General features: G+C 56.9%; 2 protein-coding genes across 2 annotated transcripts; one reads left to right on the top strand and one right to left on the bottom strand.

The window, feature by feature from the left end:
- Positions 1–2255: 2255 nt before the first annotated feature.
- MNS1 (meiosis specific nuclear structural 1) lies at positions 2256–10359 on the top strand. The gene is made up of 11 exons (XM_056866017.1): positions 2256–2283; positions 3468–3634; positions 4490–4723; positions 5576–5703; positions 5956–6058; positions 7046–7275; positions 8014–8230; positions 8314–8421; positions 9121–9378; positions 9747–9872; positions 10222–10359. Exons 1-11 carry the CDS (start codon positions 2256–2258, stop codon positions 10342–10344), a joined length of 1722 nt encoding a protein of 573 aa, XP_056721995.1. The 3' UTR covers positions 10345–10359.
- A 628-nt stretch (positions 10360–10987) lies between these two features.
- On the bottom strand, positions 10988–18983 carry TEX9 (testis expressed 9). Its single transcript, XM_056866016.1, has 12 exons — positions 18969–18983; positions 18685–18773; positions 18519–18582; positions 17652–17728; positions 15292–15340; positions 14695–14780; positions 14279–14442; positions 13707–13789; positions 13354–13527; positions 12502–12636; positions 11799–11933; positions 10988–11065 (listed from the first exon to the last, which is right to left on the bottom strand). The coding sequence occupies exons 1-12, from the start codon at positions 18981–18983 to the stop codon at positions 10988–10990; spliced, it is 1149 nt and encodes a 382-aa protein (XP_056721994.1).
- Positions 18984–23802: the final 4819 nt, after the last annotated feature.

The following is a 23802-nucleotide window of genomic DNA, read 5'->3' as shown; positions in this document are numbered from 1 at the left end:
TGAAGTGGTAAGAGTCCTGTCTGAAGTGGTAAGAGTCCTGGAGCGCCACTTGTATTCCATATGACCTTCAGCAGGCCCATTTTCTGTTGGGGGGGGCGCTTCTGTGGATTCCATTGAATTGTCTAGTGCCACGATGGGGGTGTCTGGACTTGGGGCCCATGTCATTATTTTTTTCCCTATGCCAAATGGCTGCCCCTTTTCCAGATGAGCCTGTGTGTGTCATACCAAGGCTTTGGGAAGGATGGACTTGTGTCTCAACAGCAGACGGGGAAGGGTCACTGAAGCCCTGCAGGAATCTGGGGCTTGTTCGGGGGGGGCTGGTCTTATGAAAGAGTTGTCCACCCCTCTGCCTACCCCTGAAGGTAATTTGCCTGGCAAAGGAAGGATTGGGGTGCAACAGTGCTCCCCCCTCTGCCACTGCATGGGGCTAGTTGAGCTATCTTGTGGGGCTGTGGAGTTTGCAGAGGTGGAAGGGCAAGGAAAGGTCAGTAAGGCTGGAGCAGCATCAAAGGCAGGAGAGGGGAGGAAAGCACCTTAACTGGTGGCCCAGAATTCACAGCCGGCTGTTGCTTGTGACTTCCCATTGGAAGCGAAAGCCCCAGGCAGGAGAGGTGTAGCAGGAAAGGTGCGGCGTGTAACGTGCCTCCTGTTAATTAGCTGGCAAGGGTTGCTTCCCTTGGCCATCCTGGCCTTCCTCCTGTGTGGAAAGGCAAGACAGAACATGGGCGTAACAGAGAGGATGAACGAGCTCAGCAGCCTAATTGCTTCTGGCAGAAGCGGTCCAAAATTCCGAATATTTGAGCTCTTTTCTTTGTTTCAAACCGGCATCTGTCTCTGGACACGAGACAGAATCTCCACCAAGCTCCCTCCGGTCCCGCTAATTCAGTAATGAGCAGAGACAGCTCTGGACGTGGCAGCTACGCCAGCGCCTGAGACCCTAACATCTCTGGACGAAGGGAGTTGCAGAATTGAAAAAGAGGAGGGAGATGGGGATCGGGCCACCTTCAGCTTGGATGAAACATTTTGCAAAATTGATAACAAATGAGTTCAGCCGAGGGCTGTGTAAAAACGCTCCTGGTCTCCTGAAAATTAAATTCGAGAGCCTTTATTGTCAGTGAAACATGAGAGGTTTATTAACTACCCAGCAGAAAACGGCAGCCGAAGCGCGGCTTTTATCTGATGCAATTTTTCTCCTTAATCTCAAATGTATGTATGCGGTGGATGCTTCGGAACATCTGGATGGGGTGATTTGTTTTTCTTGTCTGCACCTGCAAGCATCAGGTTGCGCATAAACAAAACAAAAAAAGTAATTAAATATTTCATAAAGCAAGTTGGGGGAGGGGGAGAAACTCCCCCATCTAGCTGTGAGGCTCAAGGGAGCCTTCTGACAGTGGCCGTGCCCATAAACACGCACACGCGGGTGAGCGATGTAATTCTTCTGACAAGGGCCGCTGGTGGCAGAGCGCACAACATCAGCAGATGCCCAAATTTCAGCAGAGGGGGCTGGGAAGCCTTTTAACGCAAATTGGGAAGGGCCTGGTGGTGTGTAAAAATAGCTGAAGGAGCGGGGAAGAACTGGTGCTCTGTTAGCTCGATCTCTGGCGTTAGAACAGACTCCCTGGTAGCAGACAGCAGTTGCCGTAGGCCCAGAAGTACTGTCCGGATCTAAAATGGACAACCCGCTCGCTTACTTAGGCAGGGACTCCCAAAGGGTCTTAGAATGGAAAATAATAATGATGGGGGGGGCGAACTGTAGAGGGCCTGGGTTGCAGACCTTTCCCCTGTGGTGGTGAAGAACGATGTGCTGCGTCTGTCTTCCCGACCAGCTCTCCGATCTTGATCCTGCCCCGGGGGTTCGAGGGCATGAGGTGGTGAGAAGAGGGGGCAGAACGGTTTATCTGGGGGCTCTTTGCAATTCAGTTCCACGCTTCTCATCTGCAGGGTGGTGTGCGGACTTATATTTTTCTAAACACCACATTGCCGTTAACAATTTGCGGGCCGGGCCATTGCCTCTATCAAAAGATTTAGCGGCCCCGTTCCGTGCTGAATTATTTGGAAGGGTCTCTTCTTTTAAGCTACCCTTGTGCATTGGGAATGCTGTTGGTGATGGGAAGTCTGAGCAGCAGGTGAAGAAGCATCTTTGAATAAAAGGTAAGCCCCCAAGTTGACTTGGATGCTGAAGTTAGTTGAGGAATGCGCACGGCCCAGGCAGCGGTTTCCTACCGTCTTGGAAAGCCTGGGGCTACCCACGGAAGATGGCTGAGAAGGTGGGGGGCCCTTCAGGTAAATCAAGACCTGAAATGCAGCTGAGGTGACCCACTCAGGGCAAACAAAGGCTGGGGTGGGAGCCTGGGCTGGCATTGCCCAGGGTGGGGGGAGGCCTGCTAAGGTGCACCTCTCCCGTCCCCAAGCCCCGCTGTCCAGATGAGCACCGGGAACTCCCGTGTCTCCCACCCACCACCTGTTGCACGGCTTTCCTGGGCGGGGGTGGATTCTCCCAGCACCCACGGGGGCTCCCTCCAATCTGCCAGGAAGGGTGGTCAAGAGCCAGCGTGGTGTCGTGGTTAAGAGCGGTGGACTCTGATCTGGAGAACCAGGTTTGATTCCCCCACTCCTCCACTTGAGCGGCGGAGGCTAATCTGGTGAACTGGATTTGTTTCCCCACTCCTATACACGAAGCCAGCTGGGTGACCTTGGGCTAGTCACAGCTCTCTTAGGGCTCTCTCAGCCCCACCTGTTGTGGGGGTGTCTGTTGTGGGGAGGGGAGGGGAAGGTGACTGTAAGCCGGTTTGAGTCTCCCTTAAGTGGTAGAGAAAGTTGGCATATTAAAAACCAACTCCTCCCTCTACTCATAGAATCATAACCGTTGGCAGGGACCACCAGGTTGCCCTGGAGACCGAGCGTCTAGTCCAACCCCCCCCCCCACGCACAATGCAGGGAATTCACAACTACACCCCCCACACCCCCAGTGACTCCCTACTCCATGCCCAGAAGACGGCCAAGGTGCCCCCCCCTTCTGCTGCTGGGCTGGGGGGTGTGGGGCGAGCAGGGCCCCCCCCCCGCCCTGGTCTGTCTGCTTTGCCCTGCTGGGCTGCAGGGGCTTCGGAAGGCGGGGGGGGGAGGGGGACACCACCGCCCCTTCCGTATGAGAGGCGCCGGGCTCTTTGGGAGCCCCCCCTCCCGGCAACCAGCGTGGCTATTTGCGACAGCCCTTCAAGGTAGGCCAGTGGGGGGGGGTGGCGGAGTCAGAGGCTCTCCTAAGGCCAGGGGCGCCAAGTGCAACCGAGTCCTCTTGCTGTCACAGGAGGGAGGGAGCTTTTGTTCCCACCTTGCAGGGCGGAGGTCCGCGGCGGGGCGCTCGGAGAAGCCACGCCTCCTCCCCCCGGCCAGGAGCCCCGAATGGTACGGCCCGTCCTGTGGTTGCCCTGGAGACCGAGCGTCCATTCCCCCTCCCCGGTCTCCGTGAGTGGCTCAGTCGGTCGCCCGGCCGGGCCAATCGGGGCGCCGCCAAGTCGTCGGGGAGGAAGAAGGGGGCGGGTCTTCCGCCGGACGTGGCGCTGGGGGCCCGGTTGCCGGGGCAACGGCGCGCTTGAGCGGGAGGAGAGGCGGCGTCACGGCGCTCCCGGCGAAGATGGTGAGCTGTTGCCCCTCCCTGCCACCCACAGCCCTGCGAGGTAGGCCAGCACTGGCCACCTCCCTCCCCCCCCCGGGGGCCGGCCGCAGGGTCAGCGCCAGCAGTGGCCGGTCAGGGCCTGAAGGCGGCCGCTGCCCTGGCCGCCAGAGCCCCCGGGAGGAGGGCCCCGGCCCGCCCCCATTGAACACACACACGAAGCCGCCCTTATACTGAATCAGACCCCCACCTCGGTCCATCGAGTCCAGTAGGGTCTTGCTCAGACATTCTCCCCTTCCCCCGTTTTATCTTCACAACAACCCTGTGATGTAGGTGAGCCTGAGTGTGTGCAACTGGCCCAGGGTCACCCAGCCAGCTTCCATGGTGCAGAATGAACCCATGAAGCTGCCTTCTGCTGAGTTAGACCCCCACCCACGCACCCACCCCCCTCGGTCCATCAAAGTCAGTCTTGTCTACTCAGACCGGCCAGCGGCTCTCCAGGGTCTCCGGCAGAAAAGGGTCTTTCACATCACCCACCAGCCTCGTCCCTTTAACTGGAGATGCCACTGGGGACTGAACCTGGGGCCTCCTGCATGCCAAGCAGAGGCTCCACCACTGAGCTCACAGCCCCCTCCCCATTCCTCCCCTCCTCCTCCTCCTCCCTGGGAGCTCACCGAGGCCAGTGGGGGGGGGCTCCCCCTTGTGGCCGCAAGTCCTGCCTCCCCATCAGTGATGGGTGGGGGTGGCAGGGCAGGCAAGGGCTGTGGCCGAGGGCAGGGGTTCTGACAGGTGGGCAGGGCAGGGGCCCTGTGAGGCTTCGGATGCACTAGGCCCCATGACAACTGGGCCCCTTCCGCCGCCGCCCCCGTCTCTCCACAGGCGCTGGCCCGCAAGGGGGGTCGGCCGCAGCTGACGCCGGCCCAGCAGCTGGAACGCAAGCAGCATGAGGCCTATTTCCGGAGCCTGGCCGAGGAGGCGCATGAGCGGAAGGTGCAGCGCATTCACCAGCTGGAGGTCATGTGGGAGGCCGAGGACCGCGTGGAGCGCAAGCGCGTCACCCGGCTGCTGAAGGAGGAGGAGCACGAGCAGCGCCTCGAGGACGCCATCCAGAGGGTGAGCGGGGGTGGGGTGGGGGGGCACCCAAGGCTCCTTGCAAGAGCAGGTGGTCCAGACGGAGCATCCCGAGGAACAGTGTGCCTTGGGTTCCAGTAATGGTCAAGCGGCAGATAGAAACCATAACACCATAGAGGGTGGAAGGGACCACCAGGGTCATCTAGTCCAACCCCCCTGCACAATGCAGGAAATTCACAACTACCTCCCCACACACACACACCAGTGACCCCCTACTCCATGCCCAGAAGGTGGCCAAGATGTCCCTCCCTCTCATCGTCTGCCTAAGGTCCTAGAATCAGCACTGCTGACAGATGGCCATCTAGCCTCTGCTTAAAAACCTCCAGGAGAGGTTTCATGTTAGGAGATCTTGTTTCGTGTTAGGAGATTCTGAAGTCTTGCCTTTGGGTTGCTGGTTTGTCAGCTCATCTGTTCTGACTTCAGAATAGTTCTGAGTCCAAAGAAGCAGCAGCAGCTCTCTTTTCTCCTTAAACTCCGGAAGCTCTAACGCTGCTGGAGAAACTGGCACCCCTTTAAAACTCCCGGCATAATTTCTGGCACGTGATGATGTGGCCTTCCCTTGTCCCACAAAACAGAACTGTGATGACAGAGGACAGACTTGAGCGTCGTGTTTCCATTCGAAGCCCAGCAGGTGATTTCCATGCCACAGACCACAGGGCGAGGGTGGTTATTCTAGGACAGCTTGCCCCGTTCCTTCAGGGGCAGCACCTTGAATTATCAAGCAAGTCTGGAGATAGGTAGGGTAGATTTACCCCGACAGATTTTTTTTTACACTGTTGCTTTGACGTTCTAAAGTACGGTTCCGGTTTGCCAAATCTTGTGCTCTGCCCACAGTCAGAAGAGAATAAAAGGCTGCGAGAACTGGAGTTGCAGCAGGAAGAGAAGCTGGCTGCAGAGTTGGCTAAGCTGAAGCACGAGCAGCTGAAAGATGAGAAAATGAGGCAGCAAGTAAGAGAGAGCAGGTACCTCCTTCGGAGCCGTCCGGGAAACGCTCTGAATGACATTCCTGTGCTCTGAAAGATACGGTTGAAAGTTCTGCTGTTTGCAGCCTGAGTGTAACATTTTGGGAGTGGGGCAAAGGAGTGGGAGGAGGGGGGGTTTGTGTAGAGCCCTCACCACCACCCCTTCCCTGCCATTCTTGGAATTGCTTCCTCACACTGATACCGGTGAGGACAGTGTGGTGTTCATCTTTTTTCCCCTTTCTTTTTTGTTAGTATTGAACTTCGGGAGCTGGAGAGGAAACTGAAATCTGCATACATGAACAAAGAAAGGGCCGCCCAGATCGCTGAAAAAGACGCTCTGAAATATGAACAATTGGTAACGTGGTGGCGGTGGCTGTTGGGGTCTTGGATGTCCTTCCCAGGGCTTGTTAAGTGATCTTCTTCCGTTTGGTTGCAGCACCTTTTTGGAAAGTGCAGAGTTTTTTAGAAACGCAGACACGTGAATCTGCCTTATACTGAATCGGACTGAGGGCCCGTCAATTTTGGTATTGCCCATTCAGACTGGCAGTGCCACTCCAGGGTTGCAGGCAGAGAAGGGTCTTTCCTGTGGCCTACCATCTGAGCCTTTGAGTGGGAGATGCCGTCAGGGACTGAACTTGGGGCCTTTGGCATGCCAAGCAGATGCTGTGCCACTGAGCTATGCCCCCCCACCCCCCCCCCGGCGTGACTGACGAAGCCTTGCCTGTTTGGAACACGGGCCGGTGGGAACTGCTGCAATTCATGCAGTTGTGTGTTGTTATGTGTTAAAACGTCCCTTTCCTATTGTGTAGTCTGAGTCTGAATGCTTGCCTTGTGATGCTGCTGTCATTCTGGATTTTGGATGTTATGTGGGCCTAGCTGTGTGCTTCTTGATGGAGCATTCAGGTCTGGCTCTTCAACGGGATTTAAGTCACTCTTGTGCCTTTCTGTCCAAGATGACAGCCAGTGGCGCAAGCTGCTCAAAGACGTGAAAGTTAAAAATGTTCAGTGGCATCCCTGTAGGAGACATGACTATTCTTCAAGACTTCCTTCTGTTCAGGTAGCCCCTCTCCTCGCTCTTCGGAGCTCTCCTGTCACTCAGCTTTCCATGAGTTCTGCCTCCTTTAATTCTGTGTGGCTGATGTGCTGGCAGGAAGCTAGCAGTTTTGCAAACACACCCACACCCATACGTTCTTTGAGGTGGTGTTGGTGGTGCTGCCAGTGCTTTGAGATTGCCCTTCTTGGAGTCTTTGCGAGTAGCCCCGTGTGTGCGTGTTCCATCTCTTTGAGTTCAGAGGAACTGAATAAGTTTTTTTCCCTTTTCTTTTTTCCGTTGTAATGGCAGAAAAGCGATGCAGAGCTGGCCAAGGTCATGAAGGAGAAGCAGGACAGAGCCGAGCAGGCGGAGAGCGCCGCTGAAACAAGGCGGAATCAGGAGAAGGTCTTTTACCAGCAGGAGCTGGAGAAGCAGCTGGAGGAGGGCGAGATGCGGAAGCAGGCCGCCTACGAGGAGTTCCTCAGGGACAAGCTCCTGATCGACGACATTGTGAGGAAGATCTACGAGGAAGACGAAAGGTCAGCTGTGCCTCTGCGGGCCACCTGGGGGCGGGGGGGAGCATGTTCCTGGCCAGGAGTCCGCTGTTAGATGCCGCCACAGGGGTCTCGGAGGTTTGACCTGGGGCAGGAGGAGAGGTTCAGGCAGCAGCCTGAGAAGGGCCTTCTGGCAAGGGGCACCTGCCCCTCTCCACTTGTGCCCAGATGATGGACCAGGAAGCTCATGCCACCCTGGGGCCTTCTGTGGCTCAGAGGCTTCTGCCCGAAAGCAGCAGGGGCCATGCAGGGTAGCCCCCGTGCTGTACTGCCAGCCAGCCCTTTGGAGGAACTGAGGGGGCAGGTGGGGTTCTGGGGTGTGTCCCCCCGCCCCCGGGCTTTGGTTTAAGGTAACGTTCACAGAGCAGTAAATTAAACAGAAATGTTACAGCAAGATAGGGGTGTGTGTGTGTTGGTCCAAAACTTGACTTGTGAAGGCGTGGACTGTTTAAGCACAATGTAAAGCGACTTTTGCTGTGCGAACCCGCCCTAAAGTCACCCCAGTGGGCGGTGAGGAATACCCTCCTGCTGCTGCATCTGTGCCTGGCGCAGGCTTAGCACACAGCTGTCTGGGACAGGGCACCTGTTTTCTAGAAGGGGGTGGCGGGAATGCTTGGAGCACCAGGAGAGGTGAGCAGCCACGCAGCTCCTTTGGGCAGGTTGATAAACATTTCAGCGCATTTAGGGGGCATGCCCAAAGTCAACTTTTCAAACCTCTTGCAGGGCAAGGCAGGAAAGGTTAGAGAAAAAGAGGATGACTCAGCGCTTCATAGAAGAGTTTAAACGGGATCAGGACCTGCGGCGGAGGAGGGAGCAAGAGGAGATGGAGGAGGAGAACAGGAAGATCTTGGCCTTTGCCAACATGTGGCAGCAAAGAGAAGACAGGCGGATGGTTCAAGTCCACGAGAATGAGGAGCAGAAGCGCAGGCTCCACCAAATGGTAGGGGTTCCGCTCTGGCCTGGCCTCGAGCCCCGGTCCATGGGCCAGTCCCTCAAGCCTGACTGCCGTCCTTCCACTTTCAGGTGGTGGATCAGCTGGAAAAAGAGTGGCGGGAGCGAGAAGAGCTGGAGCAGGTCCGTGAGGAGCTCTCGTTGGAGGAGCAGGCGGCAGCGGACAGGAGAAAGGAAAGGGTGAGCGGGCGTGGAAGAGGCCTGATTTGAACAGCGGGGCTTGTAAGCAGCAGCCAAAGGCAACTCCCCATCCCTCCCTATGGGTATGAGCCCTCTTTGGTGTGAGGGGCCCACTTCAAGCAGGCCGGGGTGCAGCGGCCTGCCTTCTGCAGTTGAGGGAAAAGCCCGCGCCCCTCCTGTGTGACTGCTTGGCGCAGTGCGGCAGCCCTGGGGCAAGGAGGCGCCGGGTTCCTTTGGGACCCCCAGTGTGGGGGGGCATCCTTAGCCTGCTTGCCAGTTGGGGGTGTTTCGACCTGTGCCATTGTGTCACCGTGCCCTATTGTGCAGGTGGCAATCTGGGGGTGGGAGGGAGGCAGGCCTGGCCCCTCACTGTTTGGAGGGGAGCAGAAGGGGGCCTTTCTCCGGCCCTCTCCTCCGTGTGCCTGTACAGGGCAGCCTTCAGCCTCAGCAGCTGGTCTTTCGGCCCTCCCATCTCCCCAGACCAGACTGGGGTAAAGAAGCAGTGGGGTCCTCTGGAAGGGCCCTTCCACCCCCTCGGGTGTTGGCCGGATGCCGAAGCTTTGCCCTTTGCCTCTTTTGTGCCCTGGGCCCCAGCCGTGGCACCGTCCCACAGTTAGCGCAACGGTGGGCACATCGGTATGCGGGAGGTGGCCTGTTAGCACTCGGCCGGCAGCGGCACACGGCTCTTGTCTCCTGCAGGAAGAGATGGAGAAGAAAATCCGGCAGCGCCTGGAGCTGCGGCGCTCCTACGAAGAGCAGCTGGCTGTGCGGGAGGTGCTGCAGCAAGCCATGAAGGAGGAGGAGGAGGCCTTCTGCCGGGCCATGCTGGCCAAGTTCGCGGAGGACGACCGGATCGAGCAGATGAACGCCCAGAAGCGAAGGATGAAGCAGCTGGAGCACCATAGGGCCGTGCAGCAGCTGATCGAAGACCGGCGCAAGCAGTTCCTGGCAGACAAGGTGAGCCGGCCCTGTCCAGCCTGGCAGCGGGCCGGACTTTCAAGCCCACCCAAACGAGCCGTCCAGCACCACGTTCCGCATACCGGACGGGGGCCCCTCCCAAACGGACCCTCCAGGGGTCTGAGTGCCGTGCTGAAAAGGAACTTGCCCAATGTCTGCAAAAACATCAATTTTGGTAGAAACAGATGTAGGCATTGTGGGTTATGTTAAGCTCAGGCACAGGCAGTAGCCAAGTGGAGGCTTAGCACCCTAGAGCAAGCGGCAGGAATAGCTTGTGTGTGTGTGAATGAGGGCAACTGGAACTCTGCTCTTCCATTTTGGAAGGCTGTCGGTGAGGAGACATATGAAAGTCCTTATCTTTTGGGCAGAAGCGTGAACTGGAAGAGAGGCAGCTGGAAGAGAGGCGGGCGGAAGCCGTGAAGGCCATCGTTGAAGAAGAGCGCCGCAAGCTGCTTCAAGAACACGCTGTCAAACTGCTGGGGTACCTTCCCCGAGTAAGTGGGACGCAGGCTGTGGGGGCTCTGCCATGGAGACTGGCCTCATAATTTGAGGCAGGACCCATTCCCAACCGCTGGTTCTTCTAAACGACAGGCACCCCCCACCCCTGAACTGTGGCGATGGGGGTGTGGCCATTAACCACCCTCTGCACCTGGTGGTAGAAGGAAACGTGTAAGGCTGAGGACAGCTGCTCTTAGATGATCCCTAGATGCAGGTGGGGGCTTCTCCACTGTTCGGAAGCTTTAGCAGAAGACAGAGCGGCAAGAATTCCACAAGCGGACCTGTGTCCTTTCTGGGTCACTAATTCTCCTCTCTCCCCCTCCCGTCCTTTGTGTGTGCCTCCAGGGAGTTCTTAAAGATGAGCAAGATGTCGACATGCTCGGAGAAGAGTTTCGGCAACTTTATCAGAAGAGAAAAAATGATGGGCTTACAGAAGAAAACGAAGGTGAATCTGCTTCTTCCCGATAGCCGTGGCTCCCGTGGCCTGGCAGGCGGGAGCTGCTTAGGCAGGCGCTGTCCAAGTGTGAGCCTGTCTCTTTCCCCTTCTAGAGGGAGAGTTCATTCCAGTTTATACTTTACGCTCCCTCTGGAAAGCGATCTTTGGCTGTATCTTGACTCGGGAAACAGAGGGGGCTGGAAAGATGAGTTGGACGGCGGTTTGCATTAAAAATGCTTCTACAGAGTCTGTGTAGGCAGAGTGTTTTGTGTCCCATTAAGTGGCAGAAAACTTTACTCAGTGACCCTGCAGTGGAGGACGGAGGCTTGCTCTGAAGCAAGGGCCCCTTCTCCTGTTGTCCACTGGGAGGTGCTCTAGAGCCAGGTGGAGGATAGGCCCTGCAGGAGGGCCGGGGTGGGGGTTGGACTGGTAGCATAGCCTGAGCTCTCACACACATGAGTCCTAAACAATTGTAGAGGCTGCAGATAAATGCCGGTCACTTTAAGAAGGCAGGAGAGCTCCTCAGCTAGCTGCTGATGTGAAGGGAAGAGAGACCAAGCCGAGTAAGAGACACCTTTTTTTATAGAAAACTGCACATTTAATTGATTCCTCCAAAAAGGTGTTTTCTCAGAACACACACCCCCCACATACATCTTCCAGTCTGTGCTTCGGGAGTTAGGAATTCCCCCATTCAAGGGCTTTCATGAACTCCTCTTCAGTGAACGAAAGCATCTTTGCAGCTTCGATGTGCATCTAGGAAAAAGAAAAGAATTTAACAAGGTCAGACTAAGCATCCATGAGAGGAAGCCTCTCACCTTGGATGAGAGTCCCCTCCTCCCCTGCCCTAAGAAAGCCAGTGGCAGGCAAGAAGGGCTGCAAACATCTGACCCCCATTCCCAACAGGGCACCTGGCTTCACAGCTCTGGCCTGGTGGCACAGCACTGCAGTCTGCTGCGTGTGTTTCCCCAAGTGGAATCTGCCAGGCAGGGGCACCCTGTCTGCTGGGACTCCTCTCTGTGCTATTCCACACAGAACTGGGGTTTGCCTCCTGAAGGGGTTTCGTTGCTCCTCTGCTGTGTTACTTCAAACAGAAATTCACACCGAGACTTGAATGTCCTAAGATAGCAAAGGAGGCCTCGGAAGAGAAAGCCGGTCCCCCTCAAACAGGGCTCCTTTCCGCTGGAGATGCTACTGGGGACTGAACCTGGGGCTTTTGGCAGGCCAAGCAATGTCCCTCGTTCAGGAAGGAGCCATTCCTGCAAGACCAGATCACAGGACAGGATCCCTGCTGGACTGGGGGAGGGGGCTTGCTGGTGGAGCAGGTCTCCAGTGTATATCGAACGGGCCTCTCCTTCATAACTGGGTCAGTTCAGAACAGTCATGAGAGGACCGTGGAAGCTGCAGCCTGCATTTGCTGGTAAAAAACAACAACCCTCCAACTTTAATTTAGTTCATTTCAGGCTGCTGGTTGCTGAGGGTAACTTGCCTTTTGCCTCTTTAAAATGTCTATTAATTTCAACTGTTTAATGAAAGCAGACATCAGTTCTCCTTTTTGTTTTTCGAGCCTCTTCTTTTCCACCCTCAGTTCTTCAAGCTTTTTGTGCTCTTGGTTGACCAGATCCTAGTGGAGAAGGAAAAAAGAAAAGCGGGCTGGGAGGCAGGAGACCCGGCCTTCCACCAGCCCCCCCCTCCGGAGGGCCCAAAAGCGGGGCCCAGCCACGCTCTGCCTCTCTGCAAGTGGCTTCCTGCAGACGTGGTGCCCGGAAGGGAACCCAGCTGATGCCCTGGCTGACAGAGTTAGTCCAGATAACCAGCTGGGGGAAAAAGGAGCAATGTGAGGGTCTTTCAGGCCCACCAGAAGAGCTTCTGGAGAGGAACCGCCTGGTATTCTGCCAACTTGAGATTTGTCTGCACAAGTTTCACATTCTAGCCTGAACTCAATGGGTGGCGCACACACAGGTGGACAGAGAGACTCGTGGCAAGAGCAGCAGACGTCGCCTGGAGCTCCAGTCTTGGTCTAGCCCTAAAGCTCACAGAACAGCCTCTGGTCGCTCTCAGGCGGCCCACCTCCTGGGAGGGAAAAGGGAGGTGGGCGTGCCACATATGCCCCCCCCCCATTTGTTGGAGGGAGGAGACACAGGCTGAGGCCTCTTCCCCGCAACTGTGGCTGGTGCCGGCCCTGAGCATACCTTGTTGCCTTGTCTCAGCTTGATCACCTCCAGTTTGGCTCTCTCCGCTTCCTCCAGGGCCCGGTTCAGGCGCACTTCCATGCTGCTCTGGCTGGCCGAGGCCTGCTTTTGGGCCCGCTTGAGTGTCTCCGACTCCTGCACAATCAGCCAAGTGGACAGAGAAGGGGGTCAGACTGCGACGCTCGAGAAGCCGGACTGGGACGATGGGCCCGGCAGTGGCCCCCTGCCTCTCTTCCAGGTTGGCACTAATGGAGCTCCCAGAACTCCTCCTCACTTGCTGCAGGGGCAGTGCCCACAAGCAGGAAAGAAACCAGGCTGTCCCCCCCCCCCTGCCCTCCATCCTGCAGCTTCACAGGCCGTGGGGCAACTCTGTTGGCTCCAGCTCCCTGGTCACGTGGGCCTGTGAGGAAGAGCTGCATGCGCTGGAGAGGCCAAGAAGCCCCTGGCCAGGGGGACGGAGTGTTCTCCTTTGGCCTCAGCTTAGGGAGAGAGCCAATCGGGTCACGGTGCTCCACTCCCCTCCTTAGCCCCCCTCCCCACACGCAGACGCCTGTTGGGCAAAATAAACCAGGTTCTGGCCAGGGGCTCCCTTCCGACCACCCAGGGGGCAGCTGGAGGCTGCTTGGCACGTGCCCTTTGCCCCAGTGGGAGAGGACATTTTCCTCCCCGGACACATCCCTGCCTGGCCCTCACACCCTCCGAGCACCTATGGAGGAGAAGGCAGCTGCCCGGCCCATCAGCACCGCTGGGGAAGCAGAGCTGCCTTCACCTTCCAGCCCACCCCTTCTCGCACCTGCAGGGCCACAGCTGTCGGGTGACTGCCTGAGCCAAGCGCCCCAAGTGGGCCCTCACCTTCTCTAGACCTGAGACCTGCTGCTGCAGGCCTTCTGCTCGCTGGTTGGCTTCCTCCGCCAACCGCTTGTACTTCTCTAGCTGAGCCTGCTGGGTGCTTGACGTTCTCTGCAGCTTCCCATGGGCCTCTTCAGCCTCCTTAAGCCGGAGGTTTAAATCCTGGCTCTCGTCATCCTGCAAGCCAAGAGGGAGCACGGGGGTGCTTTGAGGGAGGGAAGCGTCCATCCCACACGTCAGAGTACTGATGTTCCATGGGGGGGGGGGAAGCAGCCGAGGGGAAAACCCCAGTCTTTCGGTAGCCGCCTGCCTCTTGCAGCCCCACACTGGGGGGCAGGAAGTATCTCTGCTCTTACCTTGTGACTGCACTCCCGTCCGAGGTTGTCCAGCTCCTCTTGCATAACACGCAGTTTTGCCTTTAGAAACCGGATCTGGGCCTCTGCGAATGTCCAGTTATTTCATTTAAGGCTCATATGTGCTGACTGTCTCAAGCATCTAACTGTAGAACAGGCATGCTTATCGACTCTGCGGCAGTGGGGCTAGGACATCTCGTTCCCTTTGCAGTTTGAGAAGTGAGCCAAAGGGGCTCCCAGACCAGAAGGGGTGCTGCAGGAGCGGCTTCCCAAGGCATTCCCTGTCGAGCGTCACTGCGCCAACCAGTCCCCTCTCCAGCTGCTCAAGTGTGGCCACTGGTTGGCGACCAGTTAAGGCTCTGCAACACACATCCCGTTGCTGGCTTCACCCCCTCCTGCCCTAGAGAAAGGCTAAAGGGGACACATCTGAAATGGGGAAGAACTGAGACCAGGCTCCTGGTCTGCCCTGCAAGACAGCGCTGGCCTCGTTCCTTTCATGGTTCCCTGAGTTTTCTATAGCTCTGGGAAGAAGGGAACCTGGAGGGCTCGGGAGAAGGCAGTGGAAGCGGTCCTACCTGCTCCGATTTCACTTCCCGCACCGAGGAAGGCATCCTCTTCGAGTTCCGGCCAGGCTCCTTCTTCCAGCTTCCCTTCAATCTTGCTAATGGTCTTCGCCAGAGAGAAGTCTGGCACCGCCACGTCAGCTGCGCTCTGGACCGTGCGTGGCCCTGACTTGGCACTGGAAGGACACAGGCAGCCCAGAGAACAGAAGACACAACAAGGAGGACTGCTGGGTCATTGCTGGACCCTTGAAAGGCAGCCCTTTCTCAAATGTGTGTGTGTGTGTGGGGGGTGTTAATCCAGTGACCACCCTGTCCTTGTTCTGGCCAAGCATCCAATGGCAGAGGATCGCAGAGGGGGTTGCCCAGGTGCCCAAATTGGCGGGGGCCATGCAAAGGAGCCTGAGCCCTGCCCACCCCACCCACCGTACCTCGATACAGTTCCGGTTCCCTTTGTGCTGGACTGGCTCCTCAGCCGAGCTGCAGCAGCAGAGCCAGATTTCTTCTTGTTTGCTGGCTAAAAAGGAAGTTCACAAAATGCTTTCATTTCTTCCACTGCCTCTCTGCCCATTTCCCTCCCCCAGATTCCTGCAGGGCACTCAAAAGTGGGATGTCTGCCCCTTCTCCCTGCACGCAGGGGGCAGTGATGCACTTGGTTGGGGAAACCTGGGTTAGTCCCCTCAGCCAACCTCCGAGGGTCACCAAGAGGATAAAAATGGGACAGTTCAGAGTCTGGCTGAAGACAGTGCCAAGCATTCCCTGCAAAGAACAAGACTTCCTGGCATCCACCCTGTGTGAAATCCTCCTCTGCTTCCCTTGTGCAACGCTCCCAAGGCAGCCAGGGGCCATCACCCCTACTGCTCCACCCCAGGCCTTGGCTCAGCAGGTGTCAACGGCTGGCCCTGGATTCATGCGGGAGGGCGGAGAAGGCCCTTGCTGGACTCGCATAAATAAACCCATATTAGCATCTAAAGATACCCGGCAACCTCTTAGAGCGGAGAGCGCCAAAGCTAATCCCCTTTCAGTACCTTGTTGTGGGCATGCCGAAGAGCTGGCAATTCGGGGGAATGCAGATCTCTGGTGAAAGAGAAACAATGGCAGGACAGGCTTCATTTTAAAAAATAAAAGCAATATTGAAAAGTAGAAAAGTATAGACCTCCAAAAAGCTATGGAGTTTCTTCAATCCTTTTCATAGATTTTTCTTTGAGAGAGAAATGATCCCCCCACCCCCTCTACAGAATTCAGAGGAAAGGTGGTTTCAGGAGAGGGCCTCCTTACCTCGCCCAGCACCAGGAAGACAGGTGGGAGTGCAGAGAGGGCACTCGGTCTGCCCGCTGGTCCGGATGTGCACGGAGTCCAGGCCCCCCTGGCTTGAGCCCCAGGGCAGACGGCCTTCCTTGACTGCGTTCTCCTGTTCTTCCAACCCTCCCCTGCTGACCTTTGCCCTCCTTGGCCCCTGACAATGAGTGAGGCGGCAGATCCCCAGGGCCCTCGGTATGGCCTGCTCCACCCCAGCCATGCCCTGAAAAGCTGCATGGAGTTGCTGGGTTGGTGAAAGGAAACCGCGGAGTGTCTCCCCCCCCCCCCCGGCTTGAAGGGACAGCTGGAGTATCCATGGCAGAAGACAACTCGCACAGAGCCCCAACGCCGGCAGCCTCCTGCCCACCTGCTGGTTCCGTGTCCCGTGTGTATGCAGGATCCCTCTCCTCTCTTACTGAAGTCTGGTTTTTTTCCTTGTCCCCCTATTGAATAGGGGCAGGGGTCCCACCGCATCACCAAACACGCGATCACACCTTGGGCAGGGTCCAGTTCTTTGGTCTCTCCAGTTCGGAACCCTGGCCTCTGCCTCTGCCCAAGAGCGGGAAATGTGGCGCCCGTATGAGGTCCGCTCAGCGGCAGGCAGGGCCTCATCCAGAGCTGCCTTTCCAATCCCTCCCTGCTTTAGTTTTCCTAGTGGAAGCCAGGAAAGTCGGAAGAGGAATCGGGCATTCTTCCTGCTGGCCACTAGAGGGAGCGACCTGATGTCCAGTTGCTTGGCTGACTGACCGCTTGGCTTCCAATGGGTTAATTTAAACAAATGTCCACTTTCTCAAGCCTTAGTCTCTTGAATGACTGAAAATACTCTTTGTTTACTCGTTAACATTCATCATAGTAACTAAGGCAGGACCTATCAGACTATTTCGATAGTATTAACCAGGCAGATTTTTAAGGAATTTGTATTTGTATTGTATTTTATTTTAATTGTAAATACCAACAAAATCTATAGCCAGGAAATGCCACTTAGAAGGGGGCTGTCCCCCCCCCACCTTCCATTACACAGGAGGGAATATCCCCTCGAACACAAACTTGCATGATCCAAAAACAGGGCATGCTTTCTTGTCAAGGCTACAGCTTGATTTAATATTCAAATATCTGCAGGTTTAATTTATTAATCAACACTCGCATCCTTAATCTACTCAAGGCTCTTTCAACTGAGTGAGACTGCCAACACTCACCCGCCAGATCTTACCTCTGGGCCTCCCCAGTCACAGACTGGATTGGCTAAGGAGCCCTGACCTGCCACCCTGAGCGGCTTCCGCACACCTCCCACCTGGGCCTCTGTCTGTAAAAAAGCTGCCGCAGACTTTCTTGCAGCAAAAAGGACAATCTACAGCAGACGCCCACCTGAGGAGAAACACCCCGGCAAGTACTTCTTCCTCTGCTGCTTAGAACTGAGCAGGAGGATCTTCCTTGGTTTCAGCGCCAGTTTCGGATGGCAAAAGCCGGATATTTTTAACCTTCCCAAATGTCAAGGGATGTGTGGAATGCAGCAGGTCCCCTTTTATGTACTGGCATTGTTCTTCTGTCTGCTAGTCTGAGGACTCAGTGGGGGAGAATACTTAGAGGGAAGAAAGAGGGGCTAAGGGGGAAACTTGGAAGCCCGGTTGCCACTGTCACTGGAAACGACACCAACTGAGGCTGGGGCATTTCCTGGCAGGTGACTGACCCGGATGCCTTGTGAGCCAGCCTCACAACACTTCAGGCACCCTGAGCAGGTCTGTACAACTTGCACACGGCCGCGTGCTCCAGGAAGGGAAGGCAGGAGGGGCTCTGGCTCCAGCGCACAGGCAGAGCCAGACGCTCCGCCTGGCCATGGTGTTCCAAGGAGCTTTTCCCTGAAGGAGAAGGGCACAGAGGGAGGCCAGGATCTCACTCACCGCACAAAAGGAGTGTGCCCTGCCACCTGTGACAGTGCCTGGTGACTTGGCGTGAGGCAAAGCTGTGCCTTGGCGCTTGCTCTCAAGCGGCATAACCCGGATTCGGTTAAAGAGAAATCTAATGCTCCCCACCCCCTCCATCCAGAAAGGTCTCCGCTGCTCAAGACGGCCGGACCGGGCCAGCCACTGACCTCGGAGGTTTCGTCTCTTCATCCACCTGCTGGAGCTGGGCAGAGATCGGCCTGGACAGCACTTCGTGTTGATCTCTCTGGAAGGAGGGAAGAATAAGACTCTGCATGACTGGGAAAGACTCTCTCCCTTCTGGGCAAGCTCAACTTGGCTGCCCTCACAGACATCTTGGTGGTGGTCCATAGAAGCACAGAAACCAGTGGCTTCTGTGGCACATGAACACCTGAAGCTGCCTCATACTGAATCAGACCCCCCCCCCCGCCGGGTCCAGAAAAGTCAATATTGTCTGCTCAGATCAACAGCGGCTCTCCAGGGTCTCAGGTAGAGAAAGGTCTTTCCCATCACCTAGTTGCCTCGTCCCTTGGCGCCACCGCTGGGGATCGAACCTGGGGCCTTCCGCGCGCCCAACAGAGGCTCTACAAACTGAGCCAATGCCCCTCCCCAAACAATCTCTAGGCAGACCATTGGACACATAAGAAGCTGCCTGATACTGAACCAGACCCCCCCCCACTCCCTTGGTCCATCGAAGTCAGTATGGTCTGCTCAGACTGGCAGCGGCTCTCCAGGGTCTCAGGCGGAGGTCTTTCTCTTTATTTTAAAGGGCGATGCCCCTGGGGATGCCCCTCCTGCACGCCCAGCAGAGGCTCTACAAAGGGAGCCCCGGCCCCCCTGCCCATGGCCCTCCAGGGTCTCAGGCAGAAAAGGGTCTTTCCCCTCCCCTCCCTGCCCGGTGGCCCCTGGGGATGGAGCCTGGGACCTCCTGCAGGCCCAGCACAGCCCCCTCCCCTCCCCCCCTGCAGGTAAGGGAAAGGGCTGGTCCTGCGGGTCAGGCTAAGGGGGGCCCGGTCCCCACCCCCCACCCCACTCACCAGGACCCGCTCGGCCTGCCGCACGAGCGCCTTGGTCTGGGCCTGCAGCTGGGCGTTGAGGCGCCTGCAAGGGAGGGGGGGAGGGTCAGCGCCAGGCCCACGCCGGGGCCCCGCGGCGCCGGCCTACCCCGCGGGGCTGTCGTGGGCGGGGGGGGACGGGCCTTACTTGTACTCCCGCTCCTTGGCCAGGAAGTCGGCGGTGGGGGCGGTGGGGGCGGCGGCGGCGGGGCTGCTCCTGGCGGGGGGGGCCGGCACCTGCGGCGGGGGGGGGAGAAGGGGAGGTGGGTGGTGGTTGTGGTTGTGGTGTCCGGCAGAGTCGGAGCTCCCCCTCCCCCCACACCTCCCCCTCCCCCCCACACCTCCCCCTCCCCCCTCCCCCCCACACCTCCCCCCACCCACCGCGGCCGCAGAGGGGTCCACCCCCCCTCCTCCTCCTGCTCCTCCTCTCGCCGCCGCCGCCGCCATGTTGCGAGGCCGAGGAGGCGTTGCTAGGCAACCGCGCGGCCTAGTGGGGAGGCGGGCGGCCCGGCGCGCGGTGGAGGGTGGGCGTGGAGGGAGGGGCCCAGAGACCCCTCCCCTTCACCCCCTTCCCCCCCCACACACACACACCGGCCGAGGAGTGGGGGTCCCGCCACAAGGGGGCCCGGGAGGCAGCCTTGGCCAGCCGCCACGGAAGGGGCGCCTCATGGGGGCATCCATCTTCTGGGCATGGAGTGGGGGGGGGGTCACTTGGGTGTGTGTGTGGGAGGTAGTTGTGTATTCCCTGCATTGTGCAGGGGGGGTTGGACTAGATGACCCTGGTGGACCCGTCCGCCCTCTGTGATTCTGTGGTCTCCCTTCGTTTCCTCTCCAAAAGAGGCCTGACGCGGCTGGCATCATTCTCTCCGCCACTGGTGTCTTCACAGCAACCCTGCAAGGTGGGCGAGGCAGAGAGAGTGCGGGCTTGAAACCCTGCCTGTTGCAGCCACCCGGAGGCTTCTAGGGCTGACTCAGCTGCCAGGAAAGGGCGGGCTGTAGACCGAATAAAATGCAATAAAGGATCAGAATACCAGTGACGCCTCTGCGTGTTCCCCTGAACCCCAAATTACTGGGAAATTGCCCAGTATGGGATGCAAAGGCAGCCAGTGTGACCAGGGCCAGCGCTACCCTTAGGCGAACCAGGTGGCCGCCTAGGGCCCAGACCTCAGAGGGACGCAGAACTGGCCCGAGGGGCACAGTTTTAAACTGATTCGTTTCTGGGGGGGGGGGGAATGCAACTGACAATTGATATATTTTTTTATTTTAAGATAAGTACCACAGCAGCGCTATGGAATATAATTAATTATAATGTCTTATAGAAAGTTCTGTGCTTTTATTTTTCTACCTCTGTTTTTGAAAATTGGTTAGCAATGCGGGGGCGGGGGTGCAGGGTTCCCGGGGGAGCGCAGACGGGGCGTTCTTCAGTTTTAGCTCAGCTGACCTCACTCAGTCCAGCACATCGGAGGTACCCATCAACAGCTGGACTGAATGTGACCACAGCAGTCCTTTGGGGAGAGCCAGCATATGTGTGCCTGGTGCAGGGAGCCCCTGCCGAGCCCTGTGCGTACCTGGGGAGGGGATTGTTCGAGGGTCTCAGAACAGCCGCTTTGCACCAGCTCATTCTGTGTCCCCTGAGGGGCTGCTGCATGCACGGAGCCCTTTGTTTCCCCCTTTTGTTTCCCCCTGCGGGCTTCCTCACCCTGGCATCATCCTTTTGAGCCTAATCCGGACGGTGCCCTTGGCGTGATTTAACTGTGCAGAATCCTCCGTCGGAGAGGTTTCCCCGCCCCCCCCCCCCCCCGATAATATGCTCTGATTACAACAGCTTTGTGTCTGCTGGGGAAAAGGGCCTTAAATGTTATTAAATCTCATCAGCACAATAAAAAGGGGGTTAGTTGGTTAAATTTCTTTGAAAATGCCCCCCAGTCTTTCTCAAGACATAATCCTTTAAGCTCAAGCTTTTGGTCACTTCTGTTATGATTGGTAAGGCTGGGGGCGAGCTGGTCTGCCCGCTCTGGACCCCTCCTCAATGGGGGCCTCGCTGGAAGAGTTCTGTTGTGGCAAATGCTGGACTGCCGGTGAGCAGGCCCGTGTGGTTGGGAGTGACGGGGGGCGTTTTGTGAGATCGGACTGCTTTGCCCTTTGTGCCCGGGTCTCATTTGTGGCTACAGGGGTTGTTGTGCAGAATTCTTTTCCGTGCCTTTGAGGTATCAATCCCAGAGGTGCCCACCAGGCCACAAAGCCACCTTTCTGCCCAGGGCATGATTAGCTTGGAATTTGCAATGACACAAAAGGATGTCTGCTACGTCTAATGCTGCTGTTTCTCAGGGCTGGACGAATACCTGGAGGACGGGTCTGCCAACTGCTCTGAGCCCTTGGCAAGCTCAACGGAGCCCCCTCCGCTGTGAGAGGTACGGCAGAAGCAGGGTGCTGGGCTGGCCCGCCACGTCCCGCCTAGCAGCTTCTTGGGTAGGGTTGCCAGGTCCCTCTTCGCTACTGGCGGGAGGTTTCAGGGGCAGAGCCTGAGGAGGGCAGGGTTTGGGGAGGGGAGGGACTTCAATGCCATAGAGCCTAATTGCCAAAGCGGCCATTTTCTCCAGGGGAATTGATCTCTATCAGCTGGAGATCAGTTGTTAATAGCAGATCTCCAGCTACTACCTGGAGGTTGGCAACCCTATTCTTGGGGTATGTGAGTGACCACAGTTGGGGCTCACGCGCTAGGCAAGGCGCATCCTTCCACAGAGGGGGGCCCTTTGCTTACCCTGTTTTCTGTTGTCTCTTCAGATGGGGGCTGAGACTGAGAACGGTCTTTCCTGACACCCGCTGCTGAGATGGTGTGTGCCCTGCCTGTGATGGAACCAGGTATCTTCAGCCTGTAGAAGGCCTCAGACCTGGTTGTGGTGGCAGCATGCCCACTTTGCTTGGGGTGAGCAAGTACCTCCAACCTGCTCTGCACGCCAGAGAAAGGCAAGGGCGGTGGCCGTCACGGCTGATCTTTTGAGCATTCCCATACTTGTCTGTGGTGTTCTTCCAACTACCCCCAGAAGCATCCTTTTGAAGGATCGGTGAACTTAAATTATCAAAACCTCGTGCGGGGAATTCCACACAAGAGAAGCACGGCTCGCTGGCAACAAGCCCTCTGCTTTCTAGGACTTGAGCTAAACCCATATTCCTCAACAGAGCGACCTTAATTCTGGCTGTGATGTCTGGTAAATTGTGAGGGATCACCCCCCCACCCCACTCACCCCACCCCGTGCGCATGCACGCCAAGTATGGAGATCTCTCTGCGGTGGGGTTTTCCTGTGTTCTGCATCGTCATCTGTCTTCTCAGACGATGTTTGTTTCATGTTTGCCAGCAAAACATACACTGTCATTTGGCTTTGCCATAATCTCCCTGCTATAATCCAGACAGATTTCTCCCGTCTTTCTATTATCTAGATTTAACAATCTGTTGTTGGCTAGGCAACTTTAAACTGTGGTAAATCCTTTAGTCCTGACAACAAACATCTTCTGATGCCCGACAATTGCCGCTCCAGGCGGTTCTTGGCCTCTCTCTCTGTTGACAGGGGACCAGCCGTGCTCCACGGGGAGCCCCCTGGTTTCATGCGCAACACATGCTCCATGTGGTGTGTTTACATTAACCTCTAGGGGGAAAGTCCAGCCCCATAAGAAGGGGGGGTGGGCTGGAGGGTCATCCACAATTCTGTCTCGCTGGGCAGCTCTCTTTGAGGAGAGCAACGTTGGCCTGCTGGTTTGTTGCAGGATGGAGGGCGACTAAACTCGGCTGGGAGGGGAGGGGTTGAAAAGGAGAGGATTCTACAAAGCCATTAAGCACATCATGTGGAGAGAAGGGCTCCTGGGGGGGGGCGTAATTAGTTCCTGGGCCTTGGGCACCGTCTCCCCCGCCCAGGGAGCCAGCGTGGTGTTGTGGTTTGGAGTGGTGGACTCTGATCTGGAGAACCGGGTTTGATTCCCCACTCCTCCACGTGAGCAGCGGAGGCTATTCCGGTGAACTGGATTTGTTTCCCCACTCCTACACACGAAGCCAGCTGGGTGACCTTGGCCTAGTCACAGTTCTCTTAGAGCTCTCTCAGCCCCACCTACCTCACAGGGTGTCTGTTGTGGGGAGGGGAAGGGAAGGTGATTGTAATCCGGATTGATTCTTTCTTAAGAGAAAGTTGGCATATAAAAGCAAACTCTTCTTCTTCAGTGTTCTGGAGCTGGGCTGGGCAGACCTCCTTTCTGTGTCGAGGTGGCCCAGGGTCTCCTTTCTTATGCCCCTCTCATAAACTGTGGCACCCTCATGCCTTAGGATTCCATCCTTCACATTGGGGGGTGGGCTGTTGGAGAGCAAGCCAGCCAGAGACAGAACTGGTAAGGTCAGGAAATGTGAGCAGGCCCTGCTTCCCAGATTGATTATACAGCCTAGGTGAAATTAGAGGGAAGGGGAACGGTGACCGTATATGCAAAAACCTGGGAAATGCAACCTGGCAGCTCCCTGGGAAATGACTCCCGTCGGTTAGAGTGAGAAATCAGGCCCAGCCTGGCTGCTCTTATTGCAAGCCGCGCTCACGGAAGGGCCTCAGGCTGCTGCTGCTGCCCCAACCCCAGGTGGGCCACAGGGGAGGGAGGCTGTAGCGCAGCCGCAGAAAACACACCGGCACCACCAGATGCTGATCCTAAGCAGGCAGCCCGAGAGATCTGCCTCCGCCAACCAGAGCAGGCGTCATAGTTTGTGCAGCAGACAGCCCTGGGTTGTGCAGAGACACAAAAACAAGAGGGTGTGTGTGTGTGGGGGGGGGCTTTTCTTCTGGGTCCCATGGCACTTTTCAGATCTGCTGGCTGCAGGTCAGAGGGGTGCTCCTTCCCGCTAAAGCCAAGGAGGGGAACCCAGATTTAGCCTGCCCTGCCTTGGGATCAGTGCACCCTTGAACGAGCTGCTCTCCAGTGCCAGTTTGGCCTCGTCTAACCTCCTCTGATCTGTAGAGTGAGGACAGACACACTCCGCTTTAGCCCTGAGCAGACATTCGGGGGGAGGGGGTTGGAGATGAGCTAGACGTGTAACTATTGGGGGCATATTTTCATGGCTCTCTATTTGAAGTGTTGCTTTCCAAACTTTTAATTAAAATGCCTGTAACAAACTGTTGGCTTGTTGCCTCCCCTGTATGCCCTGGCGTGTTTCTGGTGAGGCCCTGAAAGGCAGCAGAGCCTTCTTGCTGCTTGCCCCGAGATGTGATGCAGGAAGTCCCGCCCAACCAGGGAGACC

This window comes from Euleptes europaea, chromosome 20, assembly GCF_029931775.1.
Source record: "Euleptes europaea isolate rEulEur1 chromosome 20, rEulEur1.hap1, whole genome shotgun sequence".
Classification (NCBI taxonomy): Eukaryota; Metazoa; Chordata; class Lepidosauria; order Squamata; family Sphaerodactylidae; genus Euleptes; species Euleptes europaea.
The sequence above is the reverse complement of the archived record's forward strand: the minus strand, read 5'-3'. Positions and strand labels throughout refer to the sequence as shown.

What these genes read in the sequence shown, in the direction of transcription:
- MNS1 (XM_056866017.1), top strand. Translation starts at nt 2,256, where the DNA reads ATGGCTGAGAAGGTGGGGGGCCCTTCAG. An exon ending in CAGCAAGTAAGAGAGAGCAG is followed by an intron (nt 5,704 to 5,955) that starts GTACCTCCTTCG and finishes CTTTTTTGTTAG; the next exon opens with TATTGAACTTCGGGAGCTGG. An exon ending in AGCGCAGGCTCCACCAAATG is followed by an intron (nt 8,231 to 8,313) that starts GTAGGGGTTCCG and finishes TTCCACTTTCAG; the next exon opens with GTGGTGGATCAGCTGGAAAA.
- TEX9 (XM_056866016.1), bottom strand. An exon ending in GACGGGAGTGCAGTCACAAG is followed by an intron (nt 13,528 to 13,706) that starts GTAAGAGCAGAG and finishes CTTGGCTTGCAG; the next exon opens with GATGACGAGAGCCAGGATTT. An exon ending in AGCTGAGACAAGGCAACAAG is followed by an intron (nt 11,934 to 12,501) that starts GTATGCTCAGGG and finishes CTTCTCCACTAG; the next exon opens with GATCTGGTCAACCAAGAGCA.